This window comes from Falco rusticolus, chromosome 7, assembly GCF_015220075.1.
Source record: "Falco rusticolus isolate bFalRus1 chromosome 7, bFalRus1.pri, whole genome shotgun sequence".
In the NCBI taxonomy this organism is placed as follows: Eukaryota; Metazoa; Chordata; class Aves; order Falconiformes; family Falconidae; genus Falco; species Falco rusticolus.
The window spans coordinates 5,841,382-5,859,444 of NC_051193.1; the positions used below are offsets into that span (position 1 = coordinate 5,841,382).

The window sequence follows — 18,063 nt, forward strand, 5'->3', positions numbered from 1 at the left end:
ACAGCTCCTCTCCAGAGGAAAGGCAAAGTGTCATGGGTTAACCCTGGCTGGTAATTAAGTAGCACGCAGCCACTTGCTCACTCCGCCTCACCTAGAGGGATGGGGAGGAGAGTTGGACAGGAATGTAAAACTCGAGGGTTGAGGTAAGAGCAATTTAATAATTGAAATAGAATAAAAATGAAAGAACAATAATAACAATGATGACAATAACAGCTATAATGAAAAGGGGAAGGGAAAGAATAAAATCCAGAGGGAAAGAAAGAAAGAAACATGTGGTGCACAATGCAACTGCTCATCACCCACTGACCGATGCCCAGCCAGTCCCCGAGCAGCAACCTGCCCACCCCAGCCAGGCCCCCCGGTATACGTACCGAGCATGACATCCCGTGGTATGGAGTACCCCTTTGGTTAGTTCAGGTCAGCTGGCCTGGCTGTGTCCCCTCACAATTCTTCGTGCCTTTTTACTAACAAGGCCTGAGGAACTGAAGAAGTCTCACATCAAAGCTAAAACACAGCACCGTACTAACTCCTAAGAAGACAATTAAGTCCATCCCAGCTGAAACCAGGACACAAAGCAATCCCCAGACCGTTGGTGTCTTTTCTCTATCACTTTGCTGCCTCATTTCTCTGGGACTGAAGCCCCTGTTCTCCCCTCCATGCCCAGGGTGGCACAACTGGGCAAGGGAGCTGAGGCAGCCTCCTGCCTGTCTTTTCTTCAGCCCACTGCGCTGGGCTGTGCCCAGCCATGGTTATCCTCGCCAGACCTGACCCTGACCTGCAGTCTGGCCGCCTGTCTCGACCTCGGAATGCTCTCATTCCCACAGGCTTTCCTGGTGACCGGGGCTCCTAACCCATCCCAGCTGCCAACCCTGCTGTTGGGCAGGCCCTGGCTGTCTGCCCTTGCTGCCATCCTCAGGTCCCCTTCTCCCTGTACCCTGACACTGTGACAGCCCAGCCATGTGCAGGTATCCTCTGCCTCCTGAGCTGGTACGGGGTTGCAGGATGTGGTGGTCTTTTATCTGGGGAAATTAGAAGTCTTGCCTGCTCCGGAGTCTCTTTGCAGGACTAACATCTTTTCTTCCCACACATATGTCCACAATTGCCTTCTGTTCTCAGTAGTGAGCGTAACCTATGTATCTAGTAATCACCTGAGAAATCTTGTACTGTTCCGTAGCCCAGTGTCTCTTATGTTCCCGGTGTAGTGGTGCCTTCCCCCAGAATACCAACATGAGCTATGCCTGTATGGCATACATAAGTCCTAAAACAGAAGTGAGGCAAATAATGATAAAATCTGGCATTTCAAACATGAATTAATGGATCACTGTAGAACCCCATTTAATGAGGGTGTATAAACCATGAGTTACTGCTCAACTCCATTACGTACAGCTGCAGTGTAATGAAAGCCATTGTGCAGCTGGTAGTTAAGATTTGAGCCTTAATGGTTAGAAATGATGGCCTTGGTCTTTTTTTAGGTGTAATAGCTTCTTTATATTAAAGGGTATTCTCAAAAATATGAGGTAAGAAACAGGCAGCATCAAATGGCAAGTTTCTCGCATCCTCGCTGATCAGCAGGCCTCCAGCCTGCCAGACAGTACTGCACCCTCCTGCTGCCTGAGCAGCTCCCAGAGAGGCATCAGACATCTTAATCTGGTAAACAGCTGACACAGTGATACCTGTATTGCCCTTCTGTATGTATAGATGCTAGTAGATTGGGAGGTCATAATTAAAGGGTCAGTCTTTGACCCCAAGATAGTCTTAACTTAGACCAAGATCAGCAGGAAACCGGTCCTAGAATCAAAGAGCTGCAGTTCATAAGGTGCCTTTCTCACTGTCTTTACTTTTTTTTTTTTCATGAAAACATCCCAAATGCTGTTTCTCTCGTATGTTTCTTTAGGGTGGCAAGGAGTGGATTGCTCTATTCCATGTTCAAGTGGAAGCTGGGGTCTTAACTGTAACCAGACATGTTACTGCACAAACGGAGCAGCCTGCAGGCCAGCTGATGGCTTTTGTCTCTGCTCACCTGGGTGGCAAGGGGACTACTGTGATCAGCCATGTCCTGTAAGTACAGCTGGGATGCTCTTGCATCCCCTTTAAAACCGTAGTCCATGTAGCTCTTCTAAATGTACAGTAGGTCACTATCTCATTATGTCTAGGGATATCTGAAGGAAATCATGTGTAAATAACAGATTGGGGTTCTAGCAGTCAAGTAGATGTATTATACTTTGCATTGTATTTTATCAGAGCTATTGCCGTGTTATCTGCATTTTCTTGAACATCATTTTTTAAAGTGATTCCTCATTTGGTTTTATATAGAAATGTTAGGCAATGAGTTGTTTTTGTTGTCTCTGTATGTTAATTTAAAAAATGCAACTCAGCATTAAGAGGGACATGATAGATGATTTTGCACGTTTTAGAACAAAAACCTGATTACTGAGAGACTTTTTTATTTATGTTTTTGGAAGGATGGAACATATGGTCTTAATTGCAGTGAGCGTTGTGACTGTAGCCACGCAGATGGGTGTGATCCTGTCACCGGTTACTGCTGCTGTCTTGCAGGCTGGACAGGTAAAATTAGCACTTACTTTAGTAAACCTTGGGGATTTTGGTTTTTGGGGTTTTGGGCACTTTTGGTGTGTTGTTCTGCTTTGCTGTTGCATCAGTGATAGCATTGGACTTGTGACTGCAAACTTAAATAATAGATTTGGACAAGATCAGCTGAACTTACCCATATTTAAATCACTCACGATAGTGACAATAATTGGCATTCATTAAATTTGTATTCAGATTAGTTGAAGATGGCTCCAAATCTGGAGCCAGATGTTAGCCTTCTGTAAAAAGAAACCACAGGAGGGATGCAGATCATCTGGAAATCCTGCAGAGTTTTTCTCCTTGAATAGCCCTTTCCACAGGGGTGTGGTTGTGGTACGGTGAATCCTGGGACCATCACACCTGGGGATGCGGAGAGATGTTTTCTGAATGCTAAAGTCATTACAGCTGCTCCATTGTACAAAATCCAGTTTTGTCACAAAGCATTGTCTTTATGCTTTTCCCATTTTGCCATGCTTCTTGCCACACAGAAGGGTAGTTAAGGAGAGCAGATTGATGCTGGCTTGACAAAGAGTTTTCGTGATTACACAGAAGCAGGAAGGAATATTCAGTGAAGTCACAGAGTCCAAGCTGGAGATCCCAGTACAATCAGACCTGCACTTGACTCCATACTGATACGTCTCTTTGCCAGCTTTTGACAGCTCACATAACAGCAGCAGGGAGCAAGTTATTGACCCAACCAGTATTTCACACTTTGCTGCCTAAAATACTGGTTAATCTTCCTGAGCTCATTGTAGAGGCCCTGGAGGGAAATAAACTTATATTCTTGCCCATAACTGCAGAACCACCAGTGGCACAGACAATTAAAATGCATTTATATTAACAGCAATTCATTTGGAAAATTTAATTGTTTTTCAAACAAGTACAAGTTGGAAGAATGTATGGAGCAAGGCAGGCTGATCAACCAGCCAACATTTGAGTTGCTGTCACCTACACCTTCATTTATGCCTTAAACCAATGCATGCTTTCTATTTCTGATGGAGAGAACGTCACCACAGCAGCTCAGTTTCCAGAAGCATGAGGCAGCAGTGAAATTATACCTAGAATGTACAATGGAAAAAATCTCTTCAGAATTTAATAAAATTAAAAAATGGGAAGTTCTACGTGCTGCTTATAACAAGGCTACTTTTCAAAGGTACTGGGCATGCATCCCTGAAAGGGGCATTTTTCCACAGGAAAATCCATTTTATAAGCTCACTAATGTGTCCCCCTCCAGCTTGCATTCTTCACTCGCTGGACTGCATTCATCTTTCTTTGAGCCTCTTTACCATCAATATATACATCTATCAGGCTTTAAAACTCTACAGTGCATTATTGATGATCATCAGAGAAACAGTAGGCTTTCCTGTAGTCATTGTGAGTTTCTTCAAGGGAGAAAATGGTTTGTAAAAGTACAGTAAATTAAAGGGATAGATTTATACACTCTTACTTTAGAAGTTTATTACACATCTTTCTGGATGTAGCATTCCAGAGGGAACTTCAGAAGATGTACTTTGCAGACAATGCAGACTAAAGGCGTGGCTTTTTCTTAAAGGCATTTGCAACAAATACTTTATACTTGCTCCCATGCACATGTGTAAATGTACTTCAAATGCGGTTACAAATTACTCCAAGTAAAGATAAGAATAATTTCTGGGACATCCTTCTTTTTTTGATTTCCGTATTGGGCAAGATAGATGTCTATTAACTTGCAGGGGACTTACTGCGAACTAACCACTTTATACTCCAGTGTGCCCCTGCATTTCTGGAACTTCCTTCTTCAGGACCACATTTCAGGGAGGAAAATACTATGTTAGTATTTGAGAGCAGGTCGGAGCTGAGATGTTGACAGGGCCATGTAAGGTGTGCACTGGAAATGTTTATAGGCAGAGCCAACACATGTTTTGTCAATTCTGCATCCAGTGTTTTTTCAACTTGGCTTAGCATCAGACACAAGGATAAATTCTGTTCATGCTAGTTTGAAAGTATGTAATTTAAGAAATTCTTCAGCTAGATAATTATATTTTCATATTAAGGAGTATGGCATCAGTGAAAGATTAATCTTATCTGTAGCTGTTGTGAACTGGGCTGTGACGTGTATTGCAGTGCATTTTATAAATACGTGATAAATAATTCAGGCTTAAATTTTTGCTTTCTGAATTTGGTACTAATTAGGCATGGCCTGCAAAAAGATCAGAAAAGTTCAGGATCACAAAACATCTGAAGGTTTTCCTGCCCACTCACGCCAGACAGAGAATTCACATGGCTTTCTGATCCTAATAGCCACAAAACTTCATCTGAAACAGCATATTCTGTATGTTCATCCCACACGTGGGACTCCCTCTTGATGTCAGTGTTTTATGTAAAGATCAAGAGGAAGATTGAACCCATTTTCTTTAAAGTGGTTTTCAAGATGTTACTGATAGAAACCTTCAGAGACTGATAGATGGTAGGAGCGTGGAGGAAGACTGGGAAAAGAAGAAAAAAAGGCATGTAAGGAGTAGCATACAATGTAAGTTAATAGCAGTCTACCGTCCTTTTATTATGTTATGACTGCCACCCATCAAGACTATTATTCAGGACGATGCCTTTCTGAGTGTACCAGCTGGGGGAAGGTAATTTTCAGGAGCTGAGTGTACCTGGCAGATGGGAAGATGATGAAGAGATTCCCACATATCAACCAGGAGATCACAAAGCTGTGCAAACCAGCTGTATGCATAAATAAGCACACTGGCAACAAGCTGCTTAGAGACATGCATACACAGTTTCCATTAAGTTCAGTGGGGAATTGCATGTGTGTTACAGCCAGTGGTTGAGGTTAGATCAGATCTAAAGATGATTGCACCCTGTCGTTATTGCTGAAAATTACCTAACCAGGTACACAGGCTCATTGTATCACAAATGGCATTGTAGAGCGCATGGCAAGCATAACATTTGTACATGAAAGAACAAAATCACATTGGCAAAAGGATCTCATGGGATACAAGCAAAGTGAAACTTGCTCAAATGTGGGCTGAAATCAGATCTGTGACCTGCTGACACAATGCAGAGCTGAATTTTCTTCCACATGAAGGAAGTGTCAGATTCAGTAACGGTAAGGGCTCAGCCTCACACTGGATGGACTACTCCAGCTCGCACCAGTACTGCATATACGTAACCTCATATATATAAATAGTACCCTTGAAATCAAAAGAAGACATGTTCATATCTATTGCTAGGTTAAAAAGGAAAAGCATAGCCTCCAGCAGGATCAAGGCTTGACTGATTAGACTGATTGTCTTCTAAAGATTAATAGGGTCTCTCTTACTCCAGATCTGCAATGAACTTTAGATACACATTGCTTCTGTGCTTTGCAGCTCTATGCCTGTCTATATGTGTGCACACAGATACCTTAAAGCTCCCAACATACTAGTTATTTGTGGAAGAGGTGTTATTTTGTGTACATTCAGGTTAAAATGAAAATGCTTGAAAAATGAGTCCTTCAGTGCTAATTGAATTTGGTTAATTAGGAATCTTGCACACACTAAATCCACAGAGAGAATGGAAGTACAGAAAAGCTGTGTGTGATGGAGCATTTCCTGGAAGTCCTTTGCAAGCAAACAGGCCCCGCAGATGCAGGCATCAGTCTCATCTCACCTAGATGCAGCCTCCTTTCCTGGATGCTCCATGACAGTGCTAAGAGCATAAATATCAGTTAGGCCTCTTAGTGAATAATCTGAAACTGGACAGAAAAGGACCAGCTGCCCTGATAAACTTGTCGGATGGATTAGAATCTAGGGAGAACATGGGGAGGCAGTGTCCCTCTGTTAGCTGTAATGCTGTGTGACTGGAAATTACAGCTCCAGCTAAGCCATATGGATTTTGCAAGCTGAACTGCAAACCCCACAACGTTGGTCCTCTTTCCTCAAGGTGGCTGCTGGCAGCAAGTTTCATACCAGAAACGGCTTCCTCACGGATACCAGCCTTTAGCTGGTTCACTCAGTACAACCCTCCGTAATTAAATTGGTCATAGCTGCTGGCCTGTCCTCTAATTTCTGGAGGTGCTCCCTTCGTGCTTGACCTGAGCCAGGTTAGCAGGACTCTCTGGGAAGCCAGATGCAGCCATTGCTCATCCTGTCTCTAAGACCTGAGTCTGTCCGTTTTCACAGTCAGACATCCCGCTCGCAAACAGATTACAGAAAGGAAAGCCACAGGCCTGGCTGATATTCACAGCAAGCTCATTTCCTCCCTGTAACGAGTCAATGTGCTTCAAGTTAATTGTGGCAGTGTGTATTTTGTTAACCTTTCAGATATTACAGTGGGATTAAATAGGAAGCGATCTGCAGGGGGATATATTCCATTCCTGCAAACGTTAAGGTCAGTTAAAATCCTGTTTATCTGAATTCCTTTAATCTGAAATGCTGTCTTATCTGAATCTTGGTTCTGTCTGTCTTTTTTTTTTTTTTTTTTTTGTATCACGCTCTGGTTTTTATAGAATGCTGCAGTCGTGATGCTATCTCAATTATCCACTGAACTAGTTTACTTTAGCTTTTCTGAATATCCAAAGCTGAAGTTTATTCAGTAGATTTTAACATCCCCAAAATGTGTGGGGAAAATAGGATGGTACTGTAAGATGGAAAATTTAGAAGTATGCATCCCATAGTTAATTATAAAAGAACTCCTCACAGATTTTCCTTCATTAATCAGGACGGCAAATACAAGTATGAAAATGATATATGCTGGTAAGGAAGAAACATCTTGGTACTGCATTGGTACTTTTCACCTTCAGGCATCATTCATGTCTTGTAAGAGCAGCCTCCCTCTTTGCCATTACATATGGGAAAGCAAAATATATATTTCACTGTCCTTTACAGCCTCAATAACATTCATACGTTGCCAGCAACATAAACCTAATTGTCTCTTATCATGTCAGAAATATTGTACAGTAGTTGTGGTAGTCTCGAGTTGTAGGGATTTCCACGTGTGACTGTATAGGCGAGTTAATGGGGTCAGGAGACGTCAGCTGGTCACAGATAAGGTGAGCTTTGAGGAATGAGACTTCATGTTTGTGAGAATTTGCAGGCTGCGAGTGACATCTGCACTGTCACTCAAACACAGAAACATGTTTCTTCCCTCCTGTGGACACATTAATTCAGTAAAACTGATAAGTCTGTTACTCAAGGGAAGCCTTTTTGAATTTTAAAGAAACAGTGACCACTTTGACGGTGAACTCTAAGGTATTTTTAACTTCAGTTTTTCTGAGTTCTTTGCAAGAGAGCGGTGGATCTTTGAAGAAAAAAACTGCCTTTCCATCTTGTTTTCCGTAAAATGCATTTTGTTTGTATTAATATGAGTTTTCTGCCATTGCAGCAATTTCCAGTTTATAATCTTAGGGCCAGATCCTGTCCTCAGCTGTACTAGGTAGCCAAAATAATTATATTGTCATTAACAGATCAACTCCAAGAGCATACTGATTTAATTGGTAGCTGCCTTTTCCATGCATCTTTAAAACCAGAAAAAATCTAGGACTCATTTTACGCACCTACAAGTTTTTAGCTGAAGAGATCCACAGTATTTTTGAATTCACAATGTCGTGGGTTGGCTTGCTTTTTTTTTTTTTTTTTTTTTCACATTAGACTGTTACGTACTCTCTTGGTTTGTAGTACAAAGCCTATAATATCAGAATGGAGCAATAGTAAGATCCTATTAAACATGCATTTTCTAGACGTCTAATCCCATTATCGAAACCATATTTTGAATTTATCACTTTTGGCAGTCTTATCCCAGATTTTTAAATTAATAATTTATTTCTGTGATTACTCTGTATCCTTACATTAGCTTTAAAGAGACAGAAAACCTAGGAATGTTTAGAGTCAGTCTAAAATGGTACATTTTAGTCTCTTCCTCTGGCCTCTGCCTTTCAGTTCTGAAAATCTTTTCCATATGAAAAGATATGCTTACTCTCTGGATTCGACAAGTGCCCTTTAGTCTATGAATGTAACATAAGCTTATTAGAAATTAGCTTTAATTTTTCATTGACTTAATTTCAAGTGAGTTGATAAGATTTTAATGTCAGGCTGTGCTTAAAAATTCTCTCTTTGACAGGAACCTTTAAGTATGGTTCCTGCTGATATAGGGCTAATTTTCAAAAATATGAATTATGAAGTTATATCAAATACTCCATTGATGTCCTGACATTAATTATGCCTGTGCATTCCTCGACAGATATCTAGGGGGCTCCAGATTCTCATCCAAGTGAGGTTTAGTTGTGTTTGTCCTGCACCAGATTTAGTATATATTTCACCTTTCCTGAAAGCAATTGGATTTTTGCCACTTATTCAGTGGGAGTTGGATCAGACCCTTAGACTATAATTAGAATCTGCAGCAAGCCTACTGCTAAACTTAAGCATGCGTGCAAATGATTGCAGTATTAGTCTTACAAACACGGAAGAGATATGGGCTCATTTATCTTTGTATTTATTTTGGGGTTTATTTTCACTTATTAAAGGACAGCTTTAAATTTATGTGAAAAGATAGAGCTTGGATGGCATCCTGGATTATGCTAATTTAATGGGTTCTAAAAAAATGAACTTGATGCTAGAGATATTCAACCATTTTCCATTTTAATATGGAGGCATTCTATATATAAGCTTGGCTGTGTGTACAATGCATTCACCTATAAATAAATGTGGGCAAGAAGCGGTGAAAAATTATTTGTGAACATTTCAGCAGACTAAATAATAGTGGATGCTGGCATGCTGGTACTGAAAGAAGAAAAAGGAAAGATCATTCAATAAACAGCCAGCAAGCTAAAATGTTGTATATATATGTTATTGGTGAAAGTGTTTGCAGTGACAAATGTAAACATCTTCCTTCCCATTCTACACAAAGGAGAAAAGGCTGAATTACAGTCAATGTTATTAAACAGAAATGCTTGCACACAATCAGTTGTACAACAGCTCTTGCTAAGCTGCGTTCTTAGCTCATGGCTTAGCTTGGGGGCTTGAACATTTGAGTCAGGAAGGTACATTTTTTTCCCACTTGCAAGTTCCTCCCTTACCTGCTGATGGTCTGCTTGGATCTCTCAGGCTTCTCTTCCTTCCTGTCTTGAAACCACATCCAGAGTTTGAGAAATACTAGAAGGAAACGTCCAAAAGGTGAAGGAGGACTGCATAGGACTGGACCCCTTTTAGTACTGTTTTCTTCAAGGTCTGCCCTTTCTGCTAGTGGCGATGTTTCTTCCAGCAGTAGTGCACCCCGGAGAATAACCTGTACCAAAGGGAACCAGATGATCCTTAATTTTAGCAAACATTTTGACTTACTCAATTTCTTGTGAGGTAGGCCTCTTGTCTCAAAAGCTTTTATTGCATAAATTCCCTGAGTTGGATGATTCATATCTGGAGTTTTCTCTAGATAATTAAAAATAGGGGTACGATTAGTGCTCCACAGAGGTGCATTAGGCTCTAAGTATATTACTTTCAGAAAAACACTTACACTAATGGGTGCATAAATCGGCCATGCAATGATGAGAGGAGAGACAATTTAGAATTTTCACTGGCTGCAGAGAAAGCCTTATTCTTCATTATTTAGGACCAGATCATAGGACTTTCATTTAGACTGATGGGCCGTTACACACAGGACTCACCCCTCTGAAGCCCACCGGTGAACAGTGCTTAGCAAGGTAAGAAAGGGCTCCGCTGCATCAATTTGAAAAAAATTCACAGTTAGAAAAGCATTTTGAGAACACCACAAAAGTTCATAGATAATGTGAATGTGGCTGCTGTTATCTCTGCCGAATAGCTTCACTATATAAAAACAAAAATAGCTTATTTGCAGACTGGATGAGCAGCTATCAATTCTTAATGTTTCCATTTAATTTTATGAGAGATCCCTTTATGTTTTCTTCTATCTGCTGCCCTCCCCAAGCAGATTTTCTTGTTCTTCAGCATCCTTAAATGCTGAGCTGTCACGAATTGTGCTGTGGTGTTTCTTACTGAATCTGAGTCAAATACTTCAGGGTTTGCCTCAGGTAGGAATAAATATGAAGATGCAAAAAGTGATAGAAAAGCATCAAGTATTCCTTATGAACTCTTGTTCATATGCTGTCATCAGCTGAACAGCTGATCCAGACTTAATCGGACAGTTTTTTCTTATGTTCTTATTGAATTTTGTTTTACCTTTTATGGACTGAAGCAGCAAAATATTCACTACTTAGGAAAGCACGCTGATCTGATCTCAATACAAAGCTGATTTGAACAGGATTTATAGGGAAAATGGAAGTGTAACAGCAATACAAGTACTGGGGAAAGAGAAGAGAATAAAGTTAAAAAAAAACCGTGAGCATGAGATTACAGAAATCTTTATTGGAAATAAATGTATGAGTTAGGAGGCCAAGGCAAGGCTTCCAGATGACTTCAGTGGACTCTGGCTCTGACCCTGGTGTGAAAACCACATGCCTAGAAACCCCTCCAGGGCTGACAGTTTGGTGGGAGATGTGCTACAGCTGCCAAAGGGATTGCTGCAGGTGGGATAGTTCTGCGTGATGGAGACCAGAGGGATGGTATCGTGCAAAGGAGCCAACCGTTCTAGAGATCACATTCAGTGATAAATTCCCATACCTCTTTTCAGTACAATCAAGTGCTTGCTGGCCCACTTTCCACAATTACTTATCTAAAATAGCCTTGCAGCTATAATCATCAGGCTATTTTCTGCTATTTGAAGCAGTATTGCTACTGTTGTGTTTTTGTCGCTGCACACTGTGTGTCAACAGGTAGACAAACCACCATTATGAATAACTAGTGCCCCAGACAAAAGCCACCAGGCATTCCAGATCAAAGCCAAGCGTGACTCACCAAACTTCAGGTTTCCACTGTATTGCCTGCATAAATCCAATGCCTATTTATGCATAAAAAGCAGTTCTTTCCAAAGCTATTCAAATGCCAGAAATAAGAGATTATTATGACTTCTTGTCATGTTGAAAGACAGGTGGAGGAGAGCACAATGTTTGTGTTGGATTCAAATGTCTGCTGAAATAATTCCTGTCATTGCTAATTGATGTTGCATCTGTCTTTAGATTGTGACTATTAAAATAAAAAAATAAAAAGCTGAAGATCCTATTCAGAGAAATAATTACAGTTGTACACTGGTAGATATAAAATTAAAGTACATGGGGGGAGGGGAGCTACATCCTATAATTTATCGAATTCTTACGTCACTAGAAAAATAATTAGATGCTGGGCAGCATGCAGGCCCTGCTGCAGAGGCTACTGTCAAGGGGATAGCAGTGGTCAAAAATAGGCCACTGGCTCTCATTTATTCCATCCATTTTTGGTCTTCTGTTGTGTTTGGAATATTAGTTTCCAGCTTATCTAGAGACAAAGCAAAAAAACAATGGCAGGCTTTATTAAGAGCTAGAGGTGCAATCCCTAAGCACAAGTGCAATTGCACAAGTAAGCTGGAGAGGGAAAAAAGAGAGTTCTACTTACGTTTGGCTTTCAGGAATTTCACACTCAAAAGTCCTTCAGCGTGATATAGTTACAGGCAGTACTAAATCTGCATTACTTTGACAAACTTTCATTGAAGCCATTGGAGATTATTAGTGGAAACAGTATATGAAGTAGGTCTTCAATAGATGCCTTACATCCCAGCTGTATGGCTCGGGTTGTTTTTTTCTTTTTCTTGCTTCTTTTCGTGACACTTGTGTGGATGTTGGTTGAATCCTTCACAGCTCGATTCATGAACTTTAATACAAAGAGCTAACTTCATCTGGTAAAAATTAACGCTGCTCCTTGTAAGCCAGAGACAAGGTTGTATCACATCAAGTCACCAGACACACACCTCTCTAGGTACAGTGCAGCAGAACTGGACTACAACATGTGATGTCTGTTATAAAACGTATGTGCACTGCCAAGTTTCCATCAGCCAGTGCTCTTGCCAGACACTCTTCCCTCTACTTCTGTGCCTACCGCTTTGCTTTACCAAAGTACCACCCTCAGCTCTGCACTGGGAGACCCCTGCACAACCCAACTGCTTCACCCTCAGGAAGTGTGGGCTGGAGATACACCAGATAGTCCCGATCTCCCAGACAGCAGCTGTTTTGCCACTTGGTACTAAACTACCCTGGAAGGACCGTTAAGGAAAAGGAGCTTGGAACAGCTCTCCCATGTAGTTATCCCTTAAAAAAGTGCAGTCATGACTGCTCTGGTGGGTCAAGTTTGTTCCAGGTTGGGTTTTCACAGCATACACAACAGCAATTTGGGCCCTAAGTACTGTTTTTCTGACCCACTGTGTGTGCAAAGGAGGATGGGGTGGGGAAGGGGGAGTGAAGCCACTCCTGGGACTGTCAGCTAAATTTCATGGACAGAGCAGTCCAAAGGACAGCAGTGGAAAACCTACTAGAGATCAGACAGTGTTTGCAGAAATCCAGTACCCCAGATCCATGCTGGGACATGGAGGTTTTGTGGCTGCAGTTTTACAAGCTGAATTAAAAGCCACAGTGGACCCTGCTCTTACCTTGGCTCTGGCTTACTGCATGAGAGTGCAAATGTCCTTTGCCCACGTACAGTGGGTAACTGTAAATTTATGTAAGTTATGTGAATTTCATTTACAATTCACCCTCAGAACATTGTTTAAGGTCTTGGAAGTGTAATTTTATACTGGTATCTGCAATGGTGAACCACAGCCTCAGGCAGTAAGATAATTTCCTGGTAGCTAGGCAATAGAGTTTATGTATAGAACTCTTCCTGCAGCTTCAAGGACTTCTGATAGTTGTACTTCTAATTTCTACATCATGCTTGTGAAACAAGGATTTTGTTCATAAATTAGGAATCTGTGGTTGTAACATGAGATAATACAGAGATGTGTCAACTTCAGCATTTTTTTATATTTCTGGAAATTGAAAACTAATTGCTTATCAGAAATGTTCATCAGCAAGTTCCTAAGTAAATATTGAAGTTTTACATTAAAGAAGCTTACTGCTTCACTGACTCTGATTGTAAAGTAGCTGGGAGGGATGGACTCCCCCTTCATATGCTGTCAAGTTAGGGAATTGTAAAATTAAGGTGCTTTTTTTAGCACAATTCCATACAACATGCATGTCCAGATGCAATTTTAACTTCTCATTTACATTTGCAATTCACTGTGTGTAGGAGCCTCCAAAAATAAGTCTTCCATGAGAATTAACTTAGAGTAATATAAAGTAATAAAAATTGATTGTGGCACCTTCTTGGTTGTCTTCTGAAAATTTATAAATAAATAACTGCTGTAATGGGTATCAGTGTCTTCTAGAAGGTTTCCTTTTCCCCCTTTACATTTCGTTACAACAGTCGGCTTCACAATGACTCATTGCCTTCGTTAGGAGCGGGAAGACATCCCTCATTATTCATTACTAAAGGAAGGACTTTGCTGCTGCAAAGAACAGCCATGGCATTCTAATTGAGCTACCTTTCAAGAGAAAGGAGTCAATGTCATTCTTCCCAAACTTTGCCAAACAAGACAAGAAATAATGCTGTTTAATTGTCTCTGTTTATAAATAGCCCATTCTCAATGAGAAAATTGTATTTTTAATGCTGCAGTCAGGAGGAAAAGATACACATTTTTCTACATTTGTGTCTGAATTTCATTTCTGGGAGCTCACACTGAGACTCTCGAAGCTATAAATGATCATATATATCTGTGTAAATATGAAATGCATTTATTTATTTACAATTTATTGTCTGACTTTTTAATTGCAGAGTACTGTAGATGTATTACATAAATGCACACACAAAGCATTTACTGTTTAAGTAATCTAAGGATATGCTTGATTGCAAAGGGAGTAGGGAAGACTGTATTAATATAATTGTTTTTCTTGATTTTACTAATACAAATGTTCCTTGTCTCTTTTTGCATTTCTTTTTTTCAGATTTATTTACTTGGTTATTAAAGGATTAAGCTTGTATTATATTTTTACTGTATTTTAATGTGTTTTTTATTAAGCTCTACAGCAGGGACCATGCCTCTTTATAAATAAAGCTATGATCATGTATTACTAGAAGCCCCATTTCAAACTGTACTTTTGCCAGACTTGGTTAAGATTTTCTAGGAAGGGACATTATAATTGTGTGATTAATCTTCAGAAAGGGGAATTTTGGCTCTGCAGTATTCCTTACTGTATTAACTTCAGAGATTTATAAAACCAAGTTGAAACTGCACTGTAAGTGTGTTTATAATGACTTTTAGCTGATTTAATAATCCTCTAAGTTTGGTGACTGTACAGATCACAGCTTCACAAATACAGTCCATTACCTGTAGCATCCAGATGAAGTTATCAGAGGTGGAGGAAATTACTTGGGATTGTATTTCTCCTTAGCGATGCACTAATCCAACCTCTGGGTGAGGCTGGGGCTCTCAGAGCCCTTGTCTGCATTTATCCCATTATGCACTGGGGACATGTGCATGGATGATAAAGAACATCTTCGTGTTGAAAGTCTAGCCAGGGCATGTGTATACCATCAAATCTTGGTGGCGCAGTTCTAAGGCACCCGGTGTGGTAATGCTGTAAGGAAAATTTTCAAGCCAGTCTGTGAATCATTTTTTCTGTTGTTATCAGTATCTCCAGCGTGCTACTGCTAATGCCACTCCCTGCAGCTGGCAGTGCTTAACATCTCTCTTAGTTCATGATCCGGCAAACTTTTTTCAATCCAAGGAGCCCTTGATCATGCAACTAGCTCTGCTAATTGCAGGTATTGGTACTGTCTTATCCCAGTGGAGTAAGAGCCTGTCGGACAAGTAATGGTGTGCAGGATCAAATCCTTAGATATTTATATGTGATGAGCCATGGCACAAGATTGTTTTCAGAAGTCACCAGTTGAAACAATGCCAGAAGCCTCATGTTAAGCTTTCTGGCTGTGTGCTTTTTTCAGTGTTTCCAAGCTTTGCTTTTCATAATAATAAATATCAAACAACAACCCTGAGAATCATTGGGAGCTGGATTGGCAGGTCTCAGTCTCCATTTAACATGCAAATTATCAGCCTGTGCCCACATATGGCCACTTGCTAGATCAGAACTCAGTTCATTAACACAGAACTTGGAGAGCTCTGGGTGGGAGTGGGGTATGGGCATAGTACCCCAGAGCACAGTGCTTTAAACCAGGAAGAGAACAATAAACAACATAGAACTGAATTTATATATGTTCAAGAATCCCAATACTGGACATGTTTTTGCAGCAACCCAGTTTTTCTTATTTTGGTCTTCCAATTCACAACGGTTAAGTAATCAGGCCTCAATCAGCTGCATATTTTCAGACCAGTTATTTGTGATATTTTGTGACTTTAAAGCGATTCCTGACCTTCATCTCCCAGATGACATGCAGAGTTTCTTTAATGGTGCTAAGGACTGAACAGGAGCTCACTAACACCTACAGAATTCACCTCTTTGGCACTTTCTTAATTTTCACTTTATTAAGAAGATAAAAGGATAGCTATTTCCTTTTCAGGCTCCCTTGTTTGCTGTGTGATGTACTGTGAGATATCGGTCCAGGCAAACATTTCTTTAATCAATGAGCAGAATAAGTTGTGTGAAACCTAACTTGTGCCTTTATGTCTTTAGGCATCCACTGTGATAACATATGCACCCAGGGCCGCTGGGGGCCAAACTGCTCCATCTCCTGTAACTGTGAGAACGGGGGATCCTGCTCCCCAGAGGATGGCACCTGTGACTGTGCACCAGGATACAGAGGACCCTTGTGCCAGAGAAGTAAGGTTTTCCGTAGGTGTGGTGGCAGAAGCAAAGCAGATAGGTAGAAATGCTCTGACAGACATAGCTACAGGTTTCTGAACTTCTTTAGCTCATGACATCTTAAGGGCAAATACTAGCCTAAAAATTGCTTCTTGACCAAGAAATCAAGACTCCACTGCATTGAGTCATGCCTTGTGTTTCTTCTTCTGGCCTTCCACTGCACCTGGAGGTCACAGATGACCTGAAAGAAGAAGCAACACCTTTACATGCCAAACTTGGCAGGACCTGGGCAAAAAAAGATGTTTAAGTCATGGTGCACTATAGGCTACCTATTAAACAGTCAGCTACAACCCATGACATAATGACAGGTGGATGAGTGTTGGCTTTCAAAATAACAAGACAATGATTTCTTATGTGCCAGAAAAAAAAAAACACAGCAGCCTGAAATAGCTCCTGTCTGATGCTCTGCTGTTACATATTAAAATGTGCCAAGGAGATAAAAATGCTCTCATTTGCTTTATCCAGGAAGCCGCATTTGCCCCTTAGGGACCCTTATTTGCTGATCCAAACTACATTCAACCATCTTCCTATGTAAACAAGAAATGGATTTGTCTTTCTTTTCTGCAGCAGCTCTTGTTCTTCCTGTAAGACATTCTGCATGCCCAGTTCATATATCCCCTTTGATTTCACCAGTTACACTTGACACTAGAACACACTCATCTCTAAAAATAATTTGTAGCTGACAGTTTTTATTTAAAGCCATTATAAGGATGACCTCTAGCACTGCTGTAGTTAATGGCCTATAAGCATTTCCATTATAAACCCTGATTTCCAGGTGCTCCAGCATATCTATATAGTTGTAAAACCTCTCTCCAAGGCTAAATTGTGGTGCTCAGAGCTTCAGGGAGTTGGTGAAGAAATTGTTTTACAAATTTGAAACCTTAAGAGTGCAAAACTTCCAGAAGTTAATAGTTTCTGACCTTTCTGAGATGAAAAAAAAAAAAAAAAAAAAAAAAAGCAAGCTTTGTTTTATCGGCTGATAGCACATTAGGCTGCAACAGGCAAACCATGTTCCCCAGTTTGCAACTCCAGTAATCAGGCTACTTCTTGGGGACTTTTGCTAAGGACCTAATGGGAGAAGATTTCCTCCGCACTGTGGTGACAGCAGAGGGTCCTGTGGATGCTTCTGCCATTGCCTGATGTTGCTGAAAGGCCTCTCTTAATACGCAGCTGGAGAATTGAGCTTGCTTCTACCTCCTCTGTGGGATACAGGCTCGAGGCTGCCTTATGAAAAGGACACGTCCGTAGGTGAAGCTTTAGCTTGCTAAGTTTGCTCTCAGAATCATTCCCATTTTTGTCTTGAAAATTCACTTAGAAATAGAATTTAGCTTGTAAAGGGCAGTACTGAAGATGAGACTCAGCCAGCTTGTTCTGTCTGTGTAATCAGGATTACATGAGACACCAGGATAGTTTACTGCTCTTGGGCTTGCAGAAATGTCTCCAGGAATGATCCAGGTTGTTTTACAGCTAGTGCATCATCAACAAACCTGTCAGCTAAGTTCCAGCTGGAAATCTGCAGTAGTGTAAGAACCTGACACCCTCTGTGAACTTACAGACCAAGAGAAAAATTCTCATTCGGTGAAAAAATAGAATGGACATGATATAGTAACCACTGAGCCAGAATTATATAACAGAGAATCACAGGAGTAAAAATAAAAACATATAAAGTCATTTTTACAGTCACTTACTGCAATTTAACATTTCTTTGTGCTTATATATCG

At 40.7% G+C, this 18,063-nt stretch overlaps 1 protein-coding gene across 4 annotated transcripts in view; it reads left to right on the forward strand.

Moving 5' to 3' along the window:
- Nucleotides 1-18,063, forward strand: part of MEGF11 (multiple EGF like domains 11) — a 215,094-nt gene that overhangs the window by 148,964 nt on the left and 48,067 nt on the right. For all 4 annotated transcript variants that reach the window (XM_037393890.1, XM_037393891.1, XM_037393893.1 and 1 more), the window contains exons 11-13: nt 1,895-2,058; nt 2,463-2,565; nt 16,154-16,300. In XM_037393890.1, coding sequence (XP_037249787.1) covers nt 1,895-2,058; nt 2,463-2,565; nt 16,154-16,300 — 414 coding nt within the window. The remainder of the gene's footprint in view (nt 1-1,894; nt 2,059-2,462; nt 2,566-16,153; nt 16,301-18,063) is intronic.